This window comes from Narcine bancroftii, chromosome 5 (assembly GCF_036971445.1).
Source record: "Narcine bancroftii isolate sNarBan1 chromosome 5, sNarBan1.hap1, whole genome shotgun sequence".
Taxonomy (NCBI): Eukaryota; Metazoa; Chordata; class Chondrichthyes; order Torpediniformes; family Narcinidae; genus Narcine; species Narcine bancroftii.
The window spans coordinates 91,975,294-91,995,312 of NC_091473.1; the positions used below are offsets into that span (position 1 = coordinate 91,975,294).

Consider the following 20,019-nt stretch of genomic DNA (forward strand, 5'->3'; position numbering starts at 1 on the left):
TAGAATGAAGGCACATTCCTGCTAGTTGACTGTCCCAAACTGAGGGGGCGGAGGGACAGTCACCTTTATTCAAGTCTGTGGGAGGGGCTACAGGTACAGTCAACCAATGGCTGTGCCCAGACAGATAAATAGTGATTTTCCACATGGGTATCACCCAATGACCCTGTGCTGTCCTCCCACCTTCAGTCACCTCTCAAGACAGAGCCAAAGCTGATTCTTGCTGAAAACATACATATTTCAGATTTATTGTCAGAGCACATACATGTCACATACAACCATATAACCATTTACGGAGCGGAAACAGGCCTTGAGATTCTTTTTTCCTGCAGGCATAGCAGAATTACCAATAGTTAGTAGTGTAACAGATTTGTGTTAATATTAATCTTTAAAGTTAAAATCTTTAGTTATGAAATATATAATTCTTTGTAAAGTTATAGAATGAAATATATTTCTAGTGAGGGAATTGTAGGCCATATTCCAGGTCACAGAGACATCACAGACCTTTACACACATGACATTTTCAGAGACAAAACAGCTGTTAATTCTGCAGCTGAAGCAGGAAGATAAAAAGCTTTGATGGTGCTTGAGATACTGAGAACAATGGAGTGTTTGCTTCATTAAAAACAAAAATTTAAGTAGAACTGCTAGTTGCTCAAGGAGGCCAACTGTTGCTTGTTTTTTTTAAAAAAAAAATGTTGTTAAAATGGAAACTCAGATGGCTCTGTCCAAACACATTTTTGACAAAGGTATTATGAACTTCAAAAGGGCCATCTGGCATGATTCACGCTTTTGGAGAAATGAAAGAATCAGTGATGATATCTCGTGTCATGTGATGAGACATTTCAGAGACAAATATATTATTGGAAGATACATTTTAAAAGCCAAAAGAAGTTGACCATCCTGTAAGACAGGTTTGAAAAACAGGGAGAAAGAGGGAGAGGGAGGAAGAGGTGCTGTTCCGTATTGTATTATCCTCATCATAGGAGATGCACAAAATCAGTGGCAATAAAAAAGAGCCACTTTACTGTCTTTTTGACAAAAGAGGACAGTTTTGGGTATGAAGATACAGTAACCAGAAAGGGGGCTGTTGTGTGTTACTCCTGGAAAAAGGAGAAGCACAGAATAAGTGGGTTTTGAAATAAGGAATACCACTTTGCTGTCTCTCTGGAAAAAGAACAGAATGCTACTGGGTCCATTTTCATATGGCCACTTCATTTAACCCTTGTCTGGGTTTGTGAAATTATTGTGCAAGAAAATAGCCACTTCACCGTCTCTTTATAAAAGAGGACAGATTCTTCATGTGGAGCACAAAATCTCCAAGAGACAAAAATCATTTGGATGGAGAAGCATTGCTCTGAAGACAACTTTACAAAAGAAAGTTGTGAATTTTAAAGAGGTCTGATGTTTCAACCTAGTTCATTATTGATTAAAGAAATCTAATGCCTCACACTTACTCCATAATTGTTTTTAAACAATAGTGAAGATTCGAGTTTCAACAGAAAAGCTTTCTGAGACTGAACTTTAATCTCTCAGAATCAAACTTAAACTGTAAAGGTTTGAGTTTTAACACAGATACATTTCTACATTTGCACATAGTGGGGTTTAAGATAAAGTTATGTTATTAATAATTAAAAAGTATTATTTTTGAAAATACCATTGACTGTGGTACAAGCCAATTGCTGTTGATATAGTTCATGACAGTGGTGCAAAAAATAAACTGTACACAGCATAAAAATATAAACAAACTGAATGCACAATAGAGGATAAAAAGAAAATCAATAAAGTGCACAAGAGTACTTAAATGAGTCTCTGATTGAGTTTGTCGTTGAGGAATCTGATGGTTGAGTGATAGCAGCTGTTTCTGGACCTGGTGGGGCAAGTCTTGTAGTACTTGTAACTCTTTCCTGAAGGCAGTAGTAAGAACAGAGTGTGTGCTGGGAGGTGAGGGTCTCCGTCAGCAGCGATCCCTGTAGATGTACTCAATAGAGGGGAGGGTTTTGCCTGCGATGTCCTAAACAATCTCTGAACTCACTTTTATGTCCAAATTTCTTGAACGTGCTGCAAGCATCCAACCCGGAGTATGCCACTTCAGGTTGTCATGCATCAGTCTCTTTTTTTTTTAATTCAGAGGAACTCCTAATTAATCCTGAGATTTCCTTGGTATGTTTCTGCTTTGTTGAAGGACTGATAATAAAAATAAAATTTTACTCAATCATAACTTTCAATATCAACACTTGACTTGTCTTTTTGGGATCGTATGAATTTTGATGAACAATTGACAGATTGTTGGGCTTCAAGAGTAGTCTCAAACCAGGGTCACTAGATTTCATGCTAATTCTGCGTACAATATCAAACAAACATTGAAGACACGCTTATGTTCTTATTTTGCTCCTGAAGTGAAATCCATTTTCTTGCCAAACCTGTTTAAAACACAGTTCCTTGAAACAGGAGACTGAAATTCCAGCTGCGACAATATTCCTATTGGCAGGAGGATAATAATTACTACACTTCTAAAATTATCATAGAAAATGTAGGATAATCAAAATTGTAAATGAAAGAACCATGTAAATTTCTAAAAAGTACAAGTACTTCTAAAAAGTTGTAAATTGCACAACAAAGAATTGTTTATTCTGATTTTAAAAACCAGCAGACAAGGGATAAAGTTCATATTTGCCACAAAAGGATTCACAAACAGAATTAGACTTTGCGATAAAGAATTTAAAAAAAACTATTTAATCACATAATTTCATCAGTTCTACTTGTAATTGCAAAACATTCACTAGATGAAATCAAACTCTTCTTAATTTCCAATATTCTTTTCTATTCAATTCCAGAAAGGAAAAAAAAATGAAATAATCTATCAGCAGTTTTGCAGATGGAGAATTCGTGAATTGAAAGTATGTTTCTCCTTATCAGGTACTGCTCACATATTTGGAAGGGCCTTGACGTCCAGGTGGCTGCCATCCTTCAGTTATCACAGTACTGTACCTTGAGAACGGACAGCATCAGCACAGTGATAACTGAGCCAGGGCAGCCAGACAGTCACTGTGAGCATTCAGTTGCTGTCAATGGTTTCAAGCTGGAAAAAAGAAACAATTCATGATTAGAGTTGAAGGTTTAGTTAGTAAAATTTATACATTTCAAGAAGTTGCTTTCTGCAACTGGTAATTTCAGGCTCTCAAATGTTGAATCGACCTCAATTCAGGATGTTCACCCTTCGTTTAAAAAAAGTTTTCTCCTCATTTTCTCTCAGCTTTCCTCGAGATGGAAAGTGAGACTTGAGGACTTAAGGCTATGGGACTGGCAAAGTGACACCTGTCCTTGCCAGCATTCATATACACATTTTTATGAGGGGGTCACTACGTCATAATCATAATCTTCAACTCCCCTGGAGATAGTGATCACTGCTGACAAGGGTGGGGAGTTCCAGGATTTTGTCTCAGCAATGAAGAAGGAACAACAATGCACTTGCAAGTAATTACTGTGTTCAATTTAAGGGCCGGGGTGCAGGGGGGGGGGGGGGGGGGGAGAGAGACGGGTAAGAGATTGCAGATGGTGGCACTCCTCCATGTTGTTGGACTGGGTAATGGAGGTCATGGGTTTGCGTTGTTTTAGGATTATGGATGTTAAAACAAGACAGATCATTTTTAATCCCCAATGGTAACTCAAGTTGTACTCATTTAAACAAGTGGAGAAATACACATTATGCGCCATTTAGATGGTGGAAATGCTTTGGGTAGATAAGAGTTAAGTCACTCTCCATAAATTACCCAACCGTTTAATTTTGTTTGCTGCTGTTTTGCATGCGGGTGGCTCAGCAAAGTTTCAGTTCAAAGGTGACCACGAAGTAGGGAATTCAGAAGAATTGCCTTCTATATTGAATACAACAGAGAGGTTTTAACCCTCTCCTGTTAGATTTGCCCACTTCTGATGTTGTGTTGGAGGAAGGTTAGGCCAAGGAGATGGACCTGAAGAACTCCTGCAGCTGAGATGAATGATCTCCAAAGCCATAACCACCCTCCTATGCGCTAGGGTGAGAAAACTTTAGCCAGGAGAAAGGTCTTCTTTTAATTCCTGTTAAAATTTACAAAACCATTTCAGGAGTATCGTGAACAATTCTTATACAAGGAAATAGGAAGGGAGTATGAAAGGCAGAGAAACTAACAGATTATTAACAAAACTGACAGGATATACACCTTCAGGTAAAGCTCTGTCCTTAATTCTAGAGAAACACTAAGAGGTAACCTGAGGAGTAGATCTTAACATTATGAAAGCTTTGATAACAAACAAAATTGATAGGTTGTTCCTTATTGAAGAGAAAACATTGATAAGGGATCGTTTGTAGGGAATGTATGTGCCATTTATTTACAAGAAGAGAAATTGGAACATGCAAGCAAGTGGACAGGTGCTTGATGTGACTAAAAGCAAAACCATATTTAATAAGTTAGATTGACACTGAGCAAAAAAAATGGAGTTTTCCCCCCGAGGCTTAAGGTAGAATGATGGGAGAAGACTCAAGGACAAAAACTGAAGTGGATCTGAAGAAGTAAATGAGTAGTTTCTGCGCTTGCATGGGATACCAAATGGAATGAGTAGTCACACTCTGAACTCAGTTCTTAAGCAACTTCCTACCTCATCTGAATATCAGAGACATCATCCCTCATAAATCTGAAGTAAGGCATACTTGACAGCCAAGGGAAAAGAAATTGTAGCTAGTCTGCTATAAATTTCTTCCAATAATCTTGGGACAATACCTGAAATAAAATTAACTTTTGGAATTTTAAAATAATGAACATTTTGGATTAAAAAAAAATACAGCCAATATAAAAGACATTTCCTGTTGGTTTTGAATAGTTTCACTTTCAGCAATACATACGTTTTAAGTCAGTTACCCAACCAACCGATAAAGGTGCACTGTACCACATCTAAGTATAGACTGTGGTTATGCAAAATGGATGTTTACAAACATTATACTGTGACCTACCTTAAGCAGCTGATCAAACTGAAGTGCAGCACCAGCTTATACCTTCTTGCATATTGAATTTAAACTACATTTTGCGAGTTACACATCGCTGAAGCTTTTTAAAAAATGGAAAGGAAATAGATCAGAGGAAGGGATCCTCACCGAGAGAGCAGACTGGAATATACTTGTTCTTACGTGCTTGCTGACCATGCAAAATGTATTTAAATAAAGAGATAAGAATTATAAAAGCACAGTTGTGCAATATGGAAAACAAATTAATGCCAACATTGAAAAACAAATAAAGATCAATGTGAACTGAAAGCAGGCACTAGAACCCATTTTCAACCTACAGCAAGACCAAAAGTCACAAAATATGCAAGAGAATCAAATGGTCCCATTCCAGAGTTCAAGACATTTGGTAAGTTTATGGAGTCCTTACATAAATATTTGGATAAAGATAGCTCTCCTTGAAATTAAGTTCCACTCCATATCAAAACCAGTGAGATCAGAAAAAGAATCAGGTCCTGCAAAAATTAAGAAAAGGAACTAAAGGTTTAATCGAGAAATTACCATGATGGCAATGTTGAAAGAGCCGAAAGGGAGAGTGATCCTATATGTAAAGTGGTTCACATTCCTGTGATATCAGTACCTCTTTTGGAAAGGAGTGGAACTTGATTAATTTTACTAAAGTACTTAGATGTTGACTGGATCTTTGGAGCAGGTTTAATCCACCAGCGTTGTCTCCGCTCCATCCTCAACATTCATTGGAGCGACTTCATCCCTAACACCGAAGTACTCGAGATGGCAGAGGCCGACAGCATCGAATCCACGCTGCTGAAGATCCAACTGCGCTGGGTAGGTCACTTCTCCAGAATGGAGGACCATCGCCTCCCCAAGATCGTGTTCTATGGCGAGCTCTCCACTGGCCACTGTGACAGAGGTGCACCAAAGAAGAGGTACAAGGACTGCCTAAAGAAAGCTCTTGGTGCCTGCCACATTGACCTCCGCCAGTGGGCTGATCTCGCCTTAAACCGTGCATCTTGGCACCTCACGGTTCGGCGGGCAGCCACCTCCTTGGAAGAAGACCACAGAGCCCACCTTACTGACAAAAGACAAAGGAGGAAAAACCCAACACCCATCCCCAACCCACCAATTTTCCCCTGCAACTGCTGCAACCGTGTCTGCCTGTCCCGCATCGGACTTGTCAGCCACAAACGAGCCTGCAGCTGATGTGGACATTTACCCCTCCATAAATCTTCGTCCGCGAAGCCAAGCCAAAGAAAGAAGAAAGAAGAATCTAACCCAGCACAATTTCAAAGTAAACTTGAAAGATTTTTAAAAAATCAGTAACATAAAAAAATGTTAAAAGTCACCTATAATTTAAACCTAGCCCACTGAAAATGAAACAAGTGCATATTTGCTTTGTACTCCATAGTTCTACAAAGGCATGCCAACCTAGATCATACGCTTTAATAATTTGGACTGTGGCTTGAAGGCACAACTTTTTGACACAGGGGCATACAAGATGTTATCAAGCCAAGTCCAATAATAAATTACACAAATTTAAAGAATAAAAGTGACACAACCATAATCCTTTGCACCATTCTTACTTTATTCTTTTGTGATGAATTTCAAAGGAATCATCAAAACATTAAATGTGGTCTCTAATCTTAGAGGCTGAATGAGAGAATTTAAAATATTTTGAGGGAGATGTACGACAGATGGTAGTTATTACTGAAGGAAACACTATACTGAATCTAATGAAATTTATGGGAGACACATCAGAGCACAATGAAGTGGATACAAGGACATCAGTAGAGAAAACCTGAGGATTCAACTGAAATATTATGGTCAGCAACATTAAAAATTGCAAGATGATAGCTTACCAGTAAATCACATGAATCTACTATACAGGATAAAATTACAAAGTAATTGAGAAATGCAAGCTAGTGAAAGTCAGTCAGCAATTTTCAATAAGCCAGTTGGGGTTGATTAACTTTGTATCCTTTCAAATGAAAGTAGCTGCAGAAATAGTGTAACTACTGTTTGAAAAGTTTCAAGATTCACTGAATTCAGAATTGGAAAACAGACAATTGATTCAAAAAGGGAAGAAGACATAAAAAATAATTATTTAGCAAAGCCAAATATAATCAAACATAGTTTCATCACATGGTTTTATGAAAGACAAATCATAAACAGAGAAAATAAATACAGGAGAACCTTGTTGTATTAGACTTCCAAAGGATATATGACAAGGTGCTATAAGACTAGTGCATAAATTAAAAACCCCAAGATTTCGAAGGAACTGCGTTAGCGCAGATTGAATGCTGGTCGTCACACAAAAACAATTTGGATAAAGACAAAGGAAGAATAAAAAAGATTAATGAGTGTAAATGGGTAGTTGATGCTTAGCACAGACAAAGGGTCTGCTTCCCTTGTTTTTCCTCTCTCAAGCTTTTAAGTTCAAGGACTATTAACGATTGGACTATCCAAGGTATCAACTGATTGATTCTTGGCCCTTAACTATTATTTACGTTAATGACTTGGAGGAGGGAATGAAATTTAAGTTTACCTCAAATGGCGTCAAATAAAATGGACAGAAGGGCATGTTTTATGATGAGGAAATTGTGACTGATGAGGCGAAAACCTGGCAAATGGAATTTATTGAGAAGAAGGAAGTAATAGTTACAGGAATTATTAAAGTTGAATCATTACTTCAATTAAGAGAAATTGCAAATGAGCAAAGTTCAGAGGGACCTTGATATTCTAATGTATGAACCACAGAAAGTCAGCAGGCAAGTCCATCAAGTAGTTTAAGAAGGCTCACAGCATTTTGGCATTTATTGTGAAAGGATAGAGTTTAAGAATAAACTGGCTTTGTTACAGTTGTGCAGTGTTGGAGAGGTCACACCTTGAACACTGTATAATTTTAGTTCCCTTAATTAAAAAAGGATAGAAGGTTTGTCTGTATTTCCTGGAGTTTATGAGAATGAGGGATGACCTTATTCAAACACACATGGTCACAAGACAGCTTCAAGTTGGAGATGCTGAGCCAAATATTTAATGCACTGTTGTATTCCAATGTTTTAGTAAACAACTTCCTATAAGTTATCATATACATCATCCTTTTAATAACTTAAATATATTATCTATACTTTTGCTACTTCAGTAATTCCAACTACAAAAGAACCACAAGATGTTCTCAATAATATGTGCAAGTAGGAAACAGATAATTTTTAATTTGTGACAATGTTATAATTGGAGTTATAGGGTTACAAACATAGATACAGATTCTTCAGCCATAATTTTGGCTTGTTAGAAAAGTTACATTTAAACAGGGCTTCTCCAACAATATGGGACATTAGATGGAAAATATGTGCTTGTATTTGCTAAAATATGTAAAATCCTGGCATTCAATAATGATATTTATAAAGATTTGCCCCGATGAAACTGATTTAAAGACCAAATGAGTACTTGGCTCTATTGCAAACAAACTCGAACAAAGTCTGAGATGTAGATTAGCCAGACTGCTGGAATCATCTAGTAGATTTTTTTTTTCGATTTTTTTTCTTTGAGACAAAGCTTCAGTTCACAGACTTGTAGGAACACTACATTGTCAGAGCTGCTGTTTTTAGAGTAAGATGTTAAACTCGTACCCCTCTGCTCTGTTATTCCTGGCCTTACCCAATTAAAATCCCTCCATAAACATCATAAAAGGAGATTATCTTCCATTTGCACACTGCTTTTGTGGAGAAGGTTGCTGCCCCAGAAGTTGGCAATGATTGCAGGACACAAAATTATTGAATTAATTATAAACCTGCTTGGGAGCTCTGCTGATCAAACAACACAATTTTAACATGGTTTTTATGTTCATTAGAGTGGTATTTTTCTGACCTTACACATTTTCATACTCAATGTGTTTTTATCAGTGGCTTGAGAGTAGACCTGGGGCAGGGATGAAAAACAAAACGAGCCCATGGTTGCTTTGCATTTAATCATGGTTGCAATTTCAGCTCCAGCAATTGAAGATCTAACAATGCACAGAGCAACAGGTCACTTGGGCCACATGCCAGAAAGGCAATGATCATTCAAAATAAAGAGTGGAAAGAAAGTAGGGAGGTCAATAGTCCAACACGATAGAGCATATCCTCTCATCAGCAATCTTATAAATCTGCAAATTCTGACCTCATCACATTCTGAGGAGACAAGCAGTGGAGAACACTTCTAAATTCGGGGAAAACCAAAAAGAAACGTTACCCCTGGGTAAAGTCTCCAATTTATTTATCCACAACTGATTACAAAAAAAAGATATCAACTAATAGGCTTACTGATGTTAGTGGATAATAGTAATCCTTTCTGTGAGGTTTGATGAACCTTTACAGCCAAGGGAATCCTGTTCCTAATTTCCCAGCAATGTTAGGCTAAAAGGCTGGAGTTAAGAAAGTCTGGGGGGGGTGGGGGGTTTGTAACTGTATATACACTAAAGAATATAATGCCAATACTGTCACTCACTTGCCCCCAGTGGCACTATCTGAAGGTTCAAAATGTGGAGAGTGCAGCTACTTAAAAAGTATCGCACAGTAGCATTTGGAGAAATTAGTGTGTGCTGGTACTTGTATCCACACACTTTTACTTTCATTTTGTCTACTCCATCTCAGCCTTTTAGTTGTCCATCTTTCATTTTTCTCTTGCATACTCATTCAGTTTTGTTTTGAAAGAATCCTCGCCTCACCCCCATTTAGAATGAACTCTTGAACGTTTAATCTTCAATTCTGGTTCAGTTCAGCATGGCTTTTACAGTTATTAACCGACAAAAATCAGGTATTTTTACTTTTTTTAAAAAAAGAGGCAATTGCTTCAACTTTCAATTTGACAATTAATTGGTAATTTTTTATCAAATGACAAAAAAGGTCCAAACCTAAAAGCACCAATGCTGAAAAAGGATGGAAGAGAAGGTCAATCTGAAAGCAATAATTCAGATTGAGCAACGTTTTCTTCAAAGGCCTTCAAACCAAAGTTTAGCCCAACCTTGATCTTTTAATTTTCATATTGTGAAAATTGAACTGAAAAATCCTACAAAGGACAGCAACTCCATAACAAGCTTTCTGTCTCAATGTTACAAGACCGATCAACAAACCAGAGGGGTAAAAAAAAAAAGATGAAATGTATTACTTCAAATTATGATTGGCGATTGAACAAAGCTGCGAGATGTCACTTTTATATCATACTACAAAAATGGTGATCACCATTCTCAGGCTTCTTGAGAAAAGGAAGAATAGGAGAATTCCTACATTTTTTGATGCTGTGTAATCAAAAATCAACTGAAGTAAATTGCAAACAACTAAAGGAGATTGGAAACAATGGTTAAGAACACTTTTGTCACCAAGCAAATTAGAGCCATTCTGTTGAATATCAGGTACCCACTCTTTGCTCTCCCTTTCCATCTGAGAGATGCAGACTCAACTTTCATGCATGCTGGTTAGCCACTGGTGCTTTGACCATCCACATCAATTTTTGTGGATTGGCACGTATTTAATGACAGAATCATAAATGAGTCTAATATGCAGCATTGTACCTTCACACAATTTTTTTTAAAACTTGTACTTCTTGACCCATTATCAAGGTTTCATAATTTTCTTTATTAAAACACAAAGTTTTGCCTCTTATTCTCCCCTCATTGTAAACACCAGTGCATTCAAAGTTCTGCTTACAATAATCAATCACCATCAATCCCATTTGTCCAAAAAGCCTAACTAGTTCCTGGCTCCGCAAATCTCATTTTAAATAATCATCCACATATTTAGGACAATTAAAAAAAACAAAATTATGAACTAGGCCAGCATTTATTGCCCAACATCAAGATTCTAAGTTAATGTATATCACTAACTTTAGTCCTATGGTGCTACAACATTGGGTATCAGGATTTAAATCTAAAGTAGTAAAGGTACAAGGACTGCCTAAAGAAATCTCTTGGTGCCTGCCACATTGACCACCGCCAGTGGGCTGATAACGCCTCAAACCGTGCATCTTGGCGCCTCACAGTTTGGCGGGCAGCAGCCTCCTTTGAAGAAGACCGCAGAGCCCACCTCACTGACAAAAGGCAAAGGAGGAAAAACCCAACACCCAACCCCAACCAACCAATTTTCCCTTGCAACCGCTGCAATCGTGTCTGCCTGTCCCGCATCGGACTGGTCAGCCACAAACGAGCCTGCAGCTGACGTGGACTTTTTACCCCCTCCATAAATCTTCGTCCGCGAAGCCAAGCCAAAGAAGAAGTAATGAGAATACATTTTCAAGTTTTGAGATTTGCTAGCTGCATTTATCCTTCCAATTTTTGAAAGTCATTAGATTGTGAGGTGGTGTCATTCAGTCAAATCGAAAGTATTCTTCATACTTATAATTTAAGCATTGTAAATAATGGTAAAGATTTTGAGAGCCTGGGTGTTCAATTCTTTTGCAACTTTTCAGCAAATGAAGCAGATTATACCTGCATGCAGGAACACGCAAACTAGTAGAATCTCAACCTTTTTTTTTAAAACTTTATTTAAAATTTTATAACATGAATAACATATAGGATTACATTAAAAAAAATTAAGAATAAAATAATAAAATTACAATACAGTATCAGTAATCTAAATAAACTATACCCTCCCCAATAATTATTACACATTAATAACCCAACTCAAATTAGTCCAACCCCCCCTTTTCCCCCCAAAATAGAGTGAAGAATTAATAGTTAATAATATATGTGAGAAAAAAAACCCACTTACAAAAAAAACAAAAACATAACCGATTAAAATACTAACAAAAAGAAAAGTAATTAATACTAAGATATCAGACTTAAAAAACATTTAAATCAAACTTAAATGCATATATTTAACAGAGTTAAGATGAAACATATATTTAACTCAATATAAAAAATTAGTAAAGTTAGTAACATTATCTATCAAAAATTCTTAAACAATAATCAATTCTTAAAAAAAAATTGTAGCATGAAAAAAAAGATGAAAAAAAACTTTCTCTATAGAGATAAACCTTCACCAAATATCAACTAACTTCACATCTATCATCATATTAGTCACATAAACAGAATCTCAACCTTTTTCTTTCCACTCACGTGCCACTAAGTATTTCCTATGCAAGGGATTGCTTAGGGTGGTATGTGGGTGGAAAGAAAAAGTTTGAATATCATACCCAATTGACTTGTTATGTGCACAGTTTCATAACTCCAAAGGAAATGGGCCAATGACAATTTTTCTCAAGCAAAATATTTCAATAACAATTGGGTCTAGAGCAGTGATTCTCAACCTTCCCACTCATATACCACCTTAAGCAATCCCTTACTAATCACAGAGCACCGACGGCATAGAGATTACTTAAAGTAGTATATGAGTGGTTGAGAACCACTGAAAACAATAGGTATGACCCTATAAATGACATTACAACAAGAGATTTTAAATCACTGGCAAGACCTTCACCATCAAAATCCTTGGGTCAGCAGAGAAAAACCAAACTAGACCAGCTATATAAATACTGTGGCGACAAGAGCCAGTCAGAAACATGCAAGTCAATTCCCTTCTCCCACCTCCAAGGAAAATCAGTGGTGAGATCAAAATATTGTCTTCTTGAATAACTACAGTTCCAACAATATTAAAGCATTTCAAACCTTTCCACTCACAGAACACTGCTTATCTGGCATTCCAATCACCACCTTAAAGAGCAATTCCCTCCGCTACAGCTGTATCCTGGCTGAAGACTGTATATTTACAAAATGGATTCAGTGACTTACACCTTTAGCTAATTTTTTTTTTAAATTGAAAATAGTTTTTATGAATTTTTTAAAGATAATTTGACATATCTCTCAAACCTGGGATCTCCAACACGAAGGCCATTCACAAGTTCTTATCCATTTCCTGACTTGGAAATTGTCACCAAGTTCAAACCTTGGAACTCCAATTCAAGTGCACAGGAATGCAGAAGACTGCTGGCGATGGTAATTATAACCAAGTCCATAACAGGCACCAACCTCCCATCCATTGAATACATCTAAAGAGCAGCCAATATATTAAATCACTCTGATTACTATCTTTTCTCACTGCCACCTCCAGGCAGAAGGTACAGGAGCCCAGCACCTCCAGGTCCAAAAAGTTTTCCTTCCAACAGCTATCATTTTCATGAACCTGCCCAAGAGAAAGTCATGCCTCATTTTTTGAGGTAACAAAAGAAATTGATGAGGGTAGAGCAGTAGATGTGGTCTACATGGATTTTAGTAAGGCATTTCACAAGGTTCCCCATGAGAGACTTGTTCAGAAAGTCATGAGGCAGGGGATCCATGGAACCTTGGCTGTGTGGATAAAAAATGGCTTGCCGGTAGAAAGCAGAGAATAGTAGTGAAAAGAAAATATTCTGACTAGTGGATCTGTTCTGGGCCCTCTGAGCTTTGTGATTTTTATAAATGACCTGGATGAAGAAAGTTTGCAGATGATATGAAGATCAGAGGAGTTTTTGGATGGAGCTGAGGATTGTCAAAGGTTACAAGAAGATATAGAGGGCATGCCACGTGATGATGTGGGGTTAGAGTATGAATCCCTACTCTCATCGAAAAAGTTGGGAAAAAAAGTTGTAAAAATTAACTAGAAGTAAGAAGTGTTGAAAAGTTAAGAGTAGAAGTCAAAATGCCACCAAAGAAGGATAAAGCAGTTTCAACAATACAAGAAGCAGAACAAGATAAAGAAGAAAGGCTTATCTTGAAGAAGGAGCTGTCTGGAAGGTACCACCCAGGGGAGGCAAGCTTGGAGCTGGGGAGACCTTGGACATAGCTTTACAAGTTATCCCCTGACACATCAGGTGAAGATGTGGCTCTGCGCTTAAAAGGAGGCAATTTTTAAAAAGTTTTAGAGGCTTCCAGCTCCACTGGATCAGATGAAGAGCAAGAAGAACAGGAATTACATTTTGAACATGGACTTATGATGCAGGAGAAGAAGAAAAGCTAAGGAATTTCTATTTCTGTTTGCCTATTTCTAAATGAAAAAAAAATTTGGACACTTTTCAACAGTCTATGGTGATATTAACTGAAGTTAACAAGAATGGAGAGAAAATTGAAAAAATAATGCAGTAGGTGGATAAAAGATTTGAAGTAGTAGATTAAAAAATTAAAGGAAGTGAGTTGAGATTCAAAATATTAAAGAACAAATGCAGAAGGTACAAGCTAAAGCAGTTGCTACAAAAGACGAGTTAATGCATAAAATAGACATTTTGGAAAATTTTAGTAAAAGAAGCAACATCAAGATTGCTGGTTTAAAAAAAGGTGATGAAGGTCAAGGCACGAATAAGTTCCTACAACGTTAGATACCAGAATCTTTAGGGGCAGCTGAATTTCAAGGAGACCTGGAGATCGAGAGAGCACATCAAGCATCGAGACCAAAGCTACAGCCTGATCAAAGGTCTCGTCCTATATGGATTAAATTTCTTTGTTATGAAGTAGGTGAGAAGATTTTGGAACTGGCGGCAAAGCAGGGAAAAGAAAGACAATCACCTTTTGATATATTATGGGAATTAAGATTTTTTAAAATCCTGATACATGTTTTGATTTTTTTAAAAAGAGAAAAGAATTTAATGCAGCTAAAAATGTGCATGCAAGAAAGGCTATGCCTTTGTCCTGAAAGTTTTTGTCCCAGAGGGAAGAAATAAGTTTTTTTTTTAAAAAAAGGAACCGAATGAGGCAAAGGTGTACACCAATTTTTTTGCCTGATAAAGAACAGGTGGTAGTTGGCATGTGAATACATTATCTGTTAGGAGATTAACTGTAACTGGGAAAAATTCAAGAGTTTAAATGGGGAAGAGAGTTTAATCTATAAGTGATCTACACATATTTAAAGATCTATAGCAAAATGAGAATGTATAATATTAAGCAATATGGGATTTTTTAGTATTTCGAGTGAGTTCGTTGGGAATATGGAGCGAACCACTGCAGAATCATGTGCACCTATGTGGTTGTGATCACATACTGGATAGATCAGGGTTTCAGAGACTTTAAAACATCATGCAACTCTGGAGGGGTTTTTCCTGTCTTTTTTATTTTTGTTCTCTGTTTGGATTAATTATGAGTATTGAGATACATGTTGTTAATATGGGAGAGGGGGGAGGATGGTTGGACAAGAGATTTAATGATGGTGCTTAATGGCAGGTAAATTAAATTTTATTAGTATTACAGTAGCAAGGAAGCATGTGGCAATAACATGGAAATTGGAAAATTTTATTAGATCAGATAGGTGACAGCCTGAAATACAAAACTGTATACCTTGGGAAAGGATTACTTATAGCTTAAGGAATTAACTTGGGAATTTTTATGCGATTTGGCAACCATATATGGATTTCATTGGTAAAAGTCCATCTTTGTCACCCACATTTCCTGCTCCTCCCAATTAATATTTAGAAGATAAAATAATCTTGTTAGAATAATATAAATAGTGATCAATATACAAATATATATCCAAGCGGTAGTCTTCTTTTCTTTTTTTTCCTATTCCAGGAGGTGGGTTAAGGGAGGGGAGGGGGAGAAAAATAAAATTTTGTTTCTATTTTTATGTATTGGATTTTTGGGTGAATGCTTAATTTTTCTATTTGATGCATATGGAAAATAATACTTTCAAAAAATATATAGACAGAATTCAGAGTTGCACAGAGAAATGTCAAATGGAGTTCAATCCGGATAAGTGCGAGGTGATGCATTTTGGAAGGACAAATCAGAAGGCTGAGTACAGGGATAATGGTCTGTTACAAGAGTTTGGAAGAACAGAGGGACCTTGGCATTCAAATCCATGCATTCCTCAAGATCGTTGCACAGGTTGATGGGTTAATTAAAAAGGCATATGGGATGCTGGGATTCATTATTAGGGGGATGGAGTTCAAGAGTAGAGGTCATGTTGAAAATCTACAAATCACTGAGTATTGTGTTCAGTTCTGATCACCTCATTATATGAAGGATGTGGAAGCTATAGAGAGGGGACAGAGGAGATTTACCAGGATGTTACCTGGATTTGAAAACAAGTCTTATGAGGCAAGGTTAGCAGAGCAGGGTCTTTTCTCTTTGGAGCGTAGAAGGATGAGAGGAGACTTAATAGAGATCGACAAGAAATGCACCAGGGGTGTTGGTTAATTGGGTGGCATGGATTTGTGGGCTGAAATGGCCTGTTACAGTGCTGTATGTCTAAATTTAAAAAAAAAATGATTATGAGAGGCATAGAATGGACAGCCAATGCCAGTGTCCCAGGCAGGAACAGCAAACACCAGAGGACATATGTACAAAGTGAAGAGAGGGAAGTGTAGGGGAGACTCAAGGGTAAGTTTTTAAAATACAAAATCCAAAGAATTGTGGGTGTGTGGAATGCCTTGCCAGGAATGGTAGTAGAGGCTGAAACATTAGGGGCATATATGCCCTTAGACAGGCACATAGATTGAAGACAAAAAAAGGGTTATACAGTATGGAGAGTTTAGTACTTTAAGGAATATATGAATCAGTACAACATCGAGGGCCAAAGGGTCTGTACTATGCTATGTTCCTAAGGTACTCAGGGGCCTCCAAAACATCAGTCTGCTTTAATGAAACCTTTTTTTTTTTATTAACTGCAATTATGAAATACTTAATTATCCTTTTATATTTGTTATCCTTTTTTCTGTCTTATGGAACATTGGGTTAATTTAATTTCACGTATCTGTTTGCCCATTTCACGTATCTGTTTGCCCATTTCACGTATCTGTTTGCCCATTTCACGTATCTGTTTGCCCATTTCACGTATCTGTTTGCCCATTTCACGTATCTGTTTGCCCATTTCACGTATCTGTTTGCCCATTTCACGTATCTGTTTGCCCATTTCACGTATCTGTTTGCCCATTTCACGTATCTGTTTGCCCATTTCACGTATCTGTTTGCCCATTTCACGTATCTGTTTGCCCATTTCACGTATCCGTTTGCCCATTTCACGTATCCGTTTGCCCATTTCACGTATCCGTTTGCCCATTTCACGTATCCGTTTGCCCATTTCACGTATCCGTTTGCCCATTTCACGTATCCGTTTGCCCATTTCACGTATCCGTTTGCCCATTTCACGTATCTGTTTGCCCATTTCACGTATCCGTTTGCCCATTTCACGTATCCGTTTGCCCATTTCACGTATCCGTTTGCCCATTTCACGTATCCGTTTGCCCATTTCACGTATCTGTTTGCCCATTTCACGTATCTGTTTGCCCATTTCACGTATCTGTTTGCCCATTTCACGTATCCGTTTGCCCATTTCACGTATCCGTTTGCCCATTTCACGTATCTGTTCAGTCACAAGTTAAGAGTTTCAGTGGATCAGTTCACTCTACTATCATAAATGACAATAAACTCTCACATTGTGTCATGATACCTTCACCAAAAGGACTGTTCCAATTCCAGAACACAGTTAACTACTTCCCTCTTGATAGCCTTTTAGCAATAGCCAGATTCCCCAAAACATTTAGACTTTCAATGGTTGCTGTACAAGTGCATGTTGTCAAAGAGGGAAAATTCTGGAGGAAATCAGCAGGTCAGAGAGCATCTGTAAACTCTTCATCAAGAAGAGCAAAAATCAGATAATGGCTCAATACAAGATTGAGGGCGTCGACCCAGTTCTTGCTCTCCGTGATGAAGCTTCTGGCCTGAAGTGTCCACTATCTATTGCTTTCCAAGAATTCTGCCTGACCGGCTGAGTTCGTCCAGCACTTTGCATGTTGCTCCAGTTTTACAGCATCTGAAGTCTTCTTGTTTACCTCTAATAATTATGAGAATATCTGATTAGATATTGGCTGAGGTCAGTTGCATTTTTAAAAAAATTCTGATTGCTTATAACTGAGAAAGGCTCTTGGGCCACTTTTGTGTGGCTCTGATCCAACATTCAGAGCCTTTCTGTGACATCACCCAATCTCACCCCTGCCCTTCGTTCAGCTGATACAGAAGCCATCCAACAGTGTGCTAGCTGGCTTCTAGTAAAAAAATCATTCCAAAAACTGCTGTCTTTTCTGACTCCATTCATGCATCACCCACTTTTGCTATCCATTTTCTTTGTTTCCCCCCCCCCCCCCCCATGAAAGTTTAAACTTGCTTTCTTTTTTTCCCTCAGTCTTGATGGGCTTCAATCTGGAATTTTACCTGGCTCTTCTTTCCATAGATAATGCTTGACTGGTGGAGGACTTCCAGCATTTGTCTTTTGTTAAAATGTTGCTTTTTTAAAAAAAATCTAATCTCTCATACATTACCCTATTATTTTAGATGTTCTTTCAGCTACATGGTAATATTTGGAGTTCTTTTTCTAAAAACCACCAAATTCTTCTCCCTCTATGTATTTCTTAAAACCGACACAAGTCCCAATATCTCCTCTATTGCTGAATTTTATTTGACAATGCTCCTATGTCCAAAGATGCTGTTTAAAATTGGCACCAGAAACGTTCAGAAGTGCCAGAAAGGGAGAGGAAACTGAGTTGGGGGGGGGGGGGGGGGAGAGAATCCAATATTTATCATTGGATCCTTTAAAGTATCAGTAATCATTTATTAGAAAAGTAACTGGACTGGTTCAATAAGTTTAATGGATAAAACAAATCGTGTTGGTTGTATCTACTATGGTAAATGACTTATTGATTCTCCAAAATCATCCAAAAGACACAAATCAAGGTGAAGTTTGTCCCTATTTGGATTCTCCACCACCAGCAGACCAGGGCTGCAGTTCATCAGTTAAGTCTGCAGCACCTCCAAAATGTTAAGACTGCTGGGTTCCAGAAGGAAGGCAAGTTTGAGAGAATGCCACCAAGTCTCACATGGTCCCAGCACAGAACGAGAATTGGCCCTCTTTGGTCATTCACGGGTTTCCGTCCAGCAGCCTTCACCACACCAAAAATCGAACATGCAGTGAAACACAGTTAATGTGTAATGTTACAGCTCTGGGAAATGGGATTAAACGATCGAGTCTATTCTGGGGTAGTATTGGTGCAGCAGGCCAAATAGCCTCCATCCATGTTGCAAAGTTTTATAATTCGATACATTGGACACAGCAGTTCAATTGGTAACTCACCACCACTATCGCATCCTTAATAGAAATTTAGAATGGCTCGTAAACGGTGGTCTTGCCAGCAACCTTCTCAACCATATGAAGGCTAATTTTCAGATTAAATGGAAAACATCAAAAAGGAATTGCATTTCTGATCAGCGCGTTAATACGTACCATAAAGACGTAACTCTCCCGTGGCAAACGCATTGCCTACATATTTGGCGAGGAGGAGGAGGAGGAGCCGATGTTCGCAGAGACGGAGGGAATGAAGAATCCGCTGCCCCCGCCCTTCCTCTCCATGCACGACCCTCCATGTCAACAAGTTAGATTCGGACGCGGGTTCCAACCTTGGAAAACAAACAGGATTAAAAATACCTTTTAAACTCTCCAACCCACACACCTATAAAAACAACATACAATCAAATCCCGTTTACAGAATAGAACGCAGAAGGTATTTAACTTCAAGGAATCACATTACATTTCACGGGCTCCGGCGAGGAATACAAGGAACTTCCACGAAGGATCACACCGTCTCTGAAATCAAAACGGGGAAGCCATAATTGCCGAGAGCAGTCGCCGACTTGTTTGCTCAAGCACGGGGCGCCCCCGAGACCCCATCCAGCCCCCTGGAGCTGCGGTCGCCCCGTCCCTGGAGCCCGCGCTCTGGTATCGCTGGCGCCCGTGGCTCTGCTCCCCTGACTCTCTCTCTCTCTCCCGTTCTCCTCTCTTTGTTTACATGCATATTATTTTATGACGCAGCAAATACTCTCTCCCAATGTGACTGCCGCCATTTTTGTGTTTTTATTAAAGCTCATAGCCATGTGATATTTCTAAAAAAAACTTCCGGGTCTCATTCTGCCTCCCTGGAGTGAGGAATGCGGCGAAACGCGACCTTTTTTTCAAACGCTGCCTCTTTGCACGATACTTTGCAACTGCTGTGAATCAATCATGATTTTTGCGGGGGCTTCTCTCTCTCCAATGAGCGGTGCCAAG

The 20,019-nt window shown here is 38.2% G+C and overlaps 1 protein-coding gene across 2 annotated transcripts; it reads right to left on the reverse strand.

Moving 5' to 3' along the window:
• Positions 1 to 214: 214 nt before the first annotated feature.
• LOC138763711 (golgin subfamily A member 6-like protein 7) lies at positions 215 to 19,804 on the reverse strand. 2 transcript variants are annotated; one of them, XR_011357739.1, is made up of 3 exons: positions 19,505 to 19,804; positions 19,201 to 19,373; positions 215 to 3,079 (listed from the first exon to the last, which is right to left on the reverse strand). XR_011357739.1 is itself a non-coding variant. In XM_069938346.1 (3 exons), the coding sequence occupies exons 2-3, from the start codon at positions 19,231 to 19,233 to the stop codon at positions 16,627 to 16,629; spliced, it is 693 nt and encodes a 230-aa protein (XP_069794447.1). In that variant the 5' UTR covers positions 19,234 to 19,373; positions 19,505 to 19,804; the 3' UTR covers positions 14,108 to 16,626. The 2 variants fall into 2 exon arrangements, 1 of the variants encoding a protein (XP_069794447.1); XM_069938346.1 differs by lacking the exon at positions 215 to 3,079 and adding an exon at positions 14,108 to 17,286.
• Positions 19,805 to 20,019: the final 215 nt, after the last annotated feature.